At 36.1% G+C, this 6,472-nt stretch overlaps 1 protein-coding gene across 1 annotated transcript; it reads left to right on the top strand.

Moving 5' to 3' along the window:
• The first annotated feature begins 3,262 nt into the window (after positions 1-3,262).
• Positions 3,263-4,005, top strand: LOC128642656 (E3 ubiquitin-protein ligase RNF183-like). The gene has a single exon (XM_053695439.1). It carries the CDS (start codon positions 3,430-3,432, stop codon positions 4,003-4,005), a length of 576 nt encoding a protein of 191 aa, XP_053551414.1. The 5' UTR covers positions 3,263-3,429.
• Positions 4,006-6,472: the final 2,467 nt, after the last annotated feature.

Here is a 6,472-nt window from a genome sequence, read left to right as displayed (position 1 = left end):
CAATCATCAAAGCAAAAAAAACCTAAAAATACAAAGAAACGAAACCTGACTGTAAAGAAACGTCAAATGTATTTAAATGCAGTAGATTTGCATAAATAACAAATACACAATAAAAAAGACAATGCAATAGCACTTAGTCTGAACTTCAAATGAGTAGTAGATTTTTTCCACTCCTCCTGTATCATGTGACAGCCATCAGCCAATCACAAATGCATATACGCTTATTCTGTGAATTCTTGCACATGCTCAGTAGGAGCTGCGACTCAAGAAGTGTAAATATAAAGACTGCATAAAAATGGAAAGTTGATTAAATCAATCAGAGTTTAATGTTGACTTGAGTGTCCCTTTAAAGGGACGTACGTGTACTTATCAACTATGAACAAGGAACAAATTAAAAGATTTTAAACATTTAAAGCACGTTTTGTGTAGCACTCAACCAGGGAGCAACCTATTTTTTTTATTATTTAATCTTTATTGAGACAATTTTATGTATAAAACATTTACAATACAGAAATTTTTAACAGAAAAATAAAAACCAAGGGTGAAATAAAGGCAGTTCTTTTTATATATTTGATTTGTTTTAAATGTAATTTCTTTTTTGGAAACAGAATAGTATATTATTTTGTTTAGTTGTATAATGGCATAAAAAGGAAGATTATATGTTTAAAGGGACACTAAACCCAATTTTTTTCTTTCATGGTACAGATAGAGAATTTAATTTTAAACAACATTCCAATTTACTTCTATTATCTAATTTGCTTCATTATTTAGATATCCTTTGTTGAAGAAATAGCAATACACATGGGTGAACCAATCACACGAGGCATCTATGTGCAGCCACCAATCAGCAGCTACCGAGCCTATCTAGATATGCTTTTCAGCAAATCATATCAAGAGAATGAAGCAAATTAAATAATATAAGTCAATTAGAAAGTTGTTTAAAATGTATTGCTCTTTCTTTTTATATATATATATACATCCTTTGTTATACAGTGCACAGTCACTGATATAAACTGTACATATATTCAAAATATTTCATATTTATTTTGGTTCCTTAAAGGGACATGAAACCCAAATGTTCTTTTATGATTCAGGTAGAGAATACAATTTTAAACAACTTTCCAATCTCTTCTTCTATGATCCAACTTGCTTCATTCTCTGTATATCCTTTGCTGAAAAACATATCTAAATAGGTTCAGTAGCTGCTGATTGGTGGCTGCACATAGATGACTCGTATGATTGGGTCACCCATGTGCATTGCTATTTCTTCAACAAAGGATATCTGAAGAATGAAGCAAATTAGATAATAGAAGTAAATTGGAATTTTCTTTAAAATTGTATCTAAATCATGAAAGAAACATTTTGGGTTTCCTGTCCCTTTAATCTCATACAACTATAATTTGGGAAATATTTGATCATATGAAATGTTGATATGCTCTTTTCATTGTTGTTTTTTTTATAAAAGGGAAAGTGAGTTCAATATTAAACTTTTTTTAGATAGAGTGTTGCAATTTAAACAAATTTACTTTTTACTTCTATTATCCAAATTGCTTTGTTCTTTTGGTATCCTTTGTTGAAGGCTAACCCTAAGTAGGCTGATGGGATTTTAGGAGCGGGCACGTGTCTTAAGCAGTCTATAGCAGCAGTGTTTGTACCTATGTATAGCATTGCTATAAACAATGTTGTTAACACTGCTGCCAGTAGGGTTACCACCTCGGCCATATTTCCTGGACACTTATGAGTTACACATGCTGCAGGGTGCGCAGGGACGAACATGTATTGTGCTGTCCAGGGTCACTATTCGTGTGCTGTCCAGGTGTGTAGTGCATGTTCCTTCCTGCACACCCTGCAGCATGTGTAACTCATTAGTGTCCAGTAAACATGGCCGAGGTGGTAACCCTAGCTGCCAGATGGCTTAAAGGGACATTAAACCCAATGTTTTCTTTCATGATTTAGAAACAGCATGCAATTTTAAACAACTTTCTAATTTACTTCTATTATCTAATTTTCTTAATTCTCTTGATATTCTTTGCTGAAAAGCATATCTAGATAGACTCAGAAGCTGCTGATTGGTGGCTGCACACCGATGCCTTGTGTGATTGGCTCACCCATGTGCATTGCTAATTCTTAAACAAAGGATATATAAATAATTAAGCAAATTAGATACTAGAAGTAAATTGGAATGTTGTTTAAAATTGTATTCTCTATCTGAATAATGAAAAAAAAAATTGGGGTTTAATGTCCTCTAGGATTATTCTTTAACAAAGGATACCAAGAGAAGTAAGCAAAATTGATCATATTAGTAAACTGGAAAGTTGTTTAAAAAGTTATGCTTAAAGGGACATTCCAGTCAAAATATAAATGCACATAGATTTATTGCATCTTTGAATAGAAACATATTTTCATTATACGTCTATTGGCAAAAAAACTTCTATTAAGAGTTATCACTGTTTGAGTGTTCATATTTTTCTCTGCACGTGCATGTGAAGCATAGCTAGATATTTTCACTGCACCCACATTTTAAATAATGCAGCTGCTCATATTATCAGTGGGGCTTTATCACGTCAACAATTAACAAATTGAGTAATTAACAGGTAGTAAAAGCATCTTAGGCTATCCAAACAAGTGTTGTGTTTAAAATGCTGGTGCACGGTGCATACTTAAATACACTTTTGTAACAGCTATAGCTTTTATTAGAAGCATTTTTGCTAATGCAATACCGAAATGCATCCATGTGGTTTTCAGTTTTGGCTGGAATATCCCTTTAACAGTTCCTTTAAGCAAGTGTGTAGCTTTATCTGTTGTGTTTACAGCAATGAAGTGAGCAGCCAGTAATCTATAATTAGTAATGTGATCTAGTGTCAGTGTATGAGCTTCGGCCAACTGAGTAAGTAAATATTGTTACTAGGCAAATTGTGAATACAGACCTGAGGAGCAGGTAATTAAAGCCTGGAGGGATTCCCTGTCACACAACTCACATTTTTCTCCTGGCTGAATATCGACGCCCTTACACAGGAGATCTTTTGGGGAAAGAGTTCTTTTGGTCTCACCCTGTAGTTATGTAAATTTTAAAGTGAATAGAATGGGAGTGGCTATGTTCCAGCCTAGACAAGGAAATGAAAAGACAGGACTGATTAATAAATGGGGGCAAGAACTAGAGGTATTTCATCTGAACCCTGATCCTCTTGTTTACAGACTTCACAGAGCACTTGGCCTGTTTGTTTTTCTCTCTGTGGTCTACACCACTTCCATTTCTCTGGCTGATATAAGGAGGTAAAAATAAGGGACTATATACAGCAGGATTTACTTTTCAACTTTATTAACAGAAGGACCCAAAATTGGCACATTTGGATAGTTTATTACCATTTTGGTGCCACCTTTATTTGCTCATTTTCTAGTGGAAAAGTTAACGGCCTCTGGTGGAATGTGATGGAGCAAGAATACAACATACCAGAATGCACCATTTGTTTTGCAACGTATGATAACATCTTCAGGACCCCACTTTTACTACCATGTGGTCATACTTTCTGCATGGAGTGCCTGTGCAAAATGTGTGTCTTCCAGAAAGAACTAGAGACCTTCTGTTGCCCAATGTGTAGGGCGCCAGTCATTATTCCACTAGGAGGAATCCCTAAACTGCCGCCCAACATGAACATTGTATCTCAGTTCCCGCCATGGATGGGCCAGTTGCAAGATGTGTGGCTCGAGGGATCCAAACTCTGCTGGAAAAAAGGATATGGCCAAACTTGTGTCACCAATAACCAGAACTCAGTGTCCCACTACCCAGCACAACAAGAAGACAATGTCATCATCACCATTTATCTATTGGGCTCTTCACCAGTACCTTTTAATCGTCCTGGAGACCTGGTCATGATATCTCACCAACCGTACCACCAACGGTGTAATTTCTTATTTCAGAACTATGGTTGTGTTGTATGGATCTTCATCTGCTGCGTCATATTGCTCTTCTTCATGGTCTTCTTTCCTATGTACTTGCGCTTTTAAGACTCATCTTCTTGGCAACAGAGTTTTCAAGATGATAACTGAAGTTCCTCATCAAAGACTAGGGAGCATTTCCAACCCTGTGTGTTAATATATATATATATATTAGTTTTTTTGTTTTTTAACCTGCACCCTAAACGAGGAGCCAACAGTGCACACAGTACTGCTTTGCTTATTCCAAAGCTTGACAAATAATGAGGTCCAGGGAGCTAAGGCTCCTAGAATTTTACTTCAGATATATTTGTATACAAACCCACTTGTCTGGCTTCCTAAACATTGTATCCTAAGGCGAGCTCAGGGAGGACAGAAACCTCCCGCGGAGCAGAAGGGCAAAATGTTTTGCAGGCTTTTCAATACGTTCCTTGGGTTATACATTTGTCGTCTTTACACAATTCTTTTTGTTATTTTGCTAAATTCATGTTAGGTATATTCATTTCATCTTTAATATTGTTACGGACAGAATTTGCAGTGTTTAAATTGATTAGATCTTTCCAATGCTTTATCACAGAATGGGTCTGATTTATTTCATTCTTTGCATTGCAAGTGTAGGAGCAGTTTTGTATGTTGTGTGTATGTGCCTGGCCAGGTAGCACGCCTTTGTTAGATAAGATTACCAGCTGAATGTGTTGATACGCCCACCCATAAAGATTCCAGCACACAACAGGGGCTATATTTGCAATGCATAAAAAAGAAGACAAAGGGTAAAGGGAATACAGCTGATTGAATTAAATGTCAGACCAAATAACCCTAGGCAGCTGCCTAGTAACTTTATATGTATACTGTATATGTGAGTAAATGAATAAATGTTTTATAACAAATATATTGTGCTTTGTTATAATAAACAGCTTATTTCTGTTTTACATTTTCTATACAAATGGTTTTTTTTTTTATTATTATTATTACTACACAGAAATGAGGGTATCATTGGTATAAGTTTGATGGAAAATGAGTAATCTGCCCAAAGAAATGTATAATCAAGTAGTTTAAAGGGACACTAAACCCAATTTTTTTTTTCAGATAGAGCAGAAATTATAAGCAACTTTCTAATTTACTCCTATTATCATATTTTCTTTGTTCTTTTGCTATCTTTATTTAAAAAGCTTAGGAGCTCTGCAATTTTTTGTTCAGCGTCTGGGTACCACTTGCTGATTGATGTCTAAATGTAACCACCAGTAAGCAAGTGCTATCCAGGGTGCTGAACCTAAAATGGTCCGGTTCCTATGCTTTACATTACTGCTTTTTAAATAAAGCTAGCAAGAGAAATATGAAAAATTGATATTAGCAGTAAATTAGAAAGTTGCTTAAAATTGCACGCTCTATCTAAATCATGAAAGAAAAAAATTGGGTTTAGTGTCCCTTTAATAGTCAATCCTGCCCCAGGGGTTTTCAGCTAGAGGTGTGTGGGAGCACTAAGAGAAAAATGATTCTGAAATTGTCTTTTGTGGCCATAAAAATATAAATTGTATTCAAAGTTAGAAAAGACTCAAAAAGGCAGACTTTCTACTCGTTTTCTTTGCATTTCCTGTAATTCAACTTTCAAAATATTGTTTTTGGTAACTCCTTTGCTCCCTGAGAGGCTGGATTATATATTAACCCTTTGGCTGCTAAGATATTTCCCACCTGGGTGCTAAGCGGATTTGAGCTTTTTTTTATTTTATTTTTTTTTAAATATTTATTTTTTACTTTTATACTTTTTTTTCAGATCCCCAAGACTAACACGGTTGGAAAGATTAGGTGATTACCTTTCCAAAGGTTTTTGGGGGTCTGTAGCTGCTTAGATGCCTGAGATACAGGCTTCTAAGCAGCATGCCCCCATTTCCCTATACTGTCCATTGTTGATTTTAAATAAAGTTGTGCAGTGACATCATCACGTCATTGCGGTGACGTCACTGCGCGAATCGTTAAGCCCCAGCGATGCCTCTCACTATTCAGGCCAGATAGCCGGGTGTGAGTAGGTGGGAGCCCCCAGATTGCCCTCAAGGTGGGTGAGTGCTAGTGACGACTCCGTCGTCAGCACCTGACTGGGACAATTTGTAACAGCTCAGAGCCGTCATTAGCACTCAAAGGGTTAAAGGATTCACAACCCTGAACCTGTAACATGCTATAAAGTGATTTATTGGTCAGTGCAGGAGCTTAGTAGAGCCTGACCCCTAATAAGTTTCTGAAAAGGCGATTAGATAAACATATATCAGAGCCTGTTTGAGAGTCCATGGGTTACAAAACAATATACATTTTAAATGTTTTTTAAACATTTAAAGGGACAGTTTACTAAAGGTAGTTAAAGGGACAGCATACACCAATTTTCATATAACTGCGTGTAATAGACACGGCTATAAAGAAGACTATGCCCAGATACTGATCTAAAATTCAGTATAAAACCTTTAAAAACTTACTTAGAAGCTCCCAGTTTAGCACTGTTGGTGAGGTGGCCTGGGACACCCACTGAAAGGGGCTGGGTAAACAAAAAGAG

The sequence above is a fragment of the Bombina bombina genome, chromosome 12, assembly GCF_027579735.1.
Source record: "Bombina bombina isolate aBomBom1 chromosome 12, aBomBom1.pri, whole genome shotgun sequence".
Classification (NCBI taxonomy): domain Eukaryota; kingdom Metazoa; phylum Chordata; class Amphibia; order Anura; family Bombinatoridae; genus Bombina; species Bombina bombina.
The sequence above is the reverse complement of the archived record's forward strand: the minus strand, read 5'-3'. Positions and strand labels throughout refer to the sequence as shown.

Excerpts from the sequence above, each read along its gene's own strand:
- LOC128642656 (XM_053695439.1), top strand. The coding sequence starts at position 3,430 with ATGGAGCAAGAATACAACATACCAGAATGCACCATTTGTTTTGCAACG.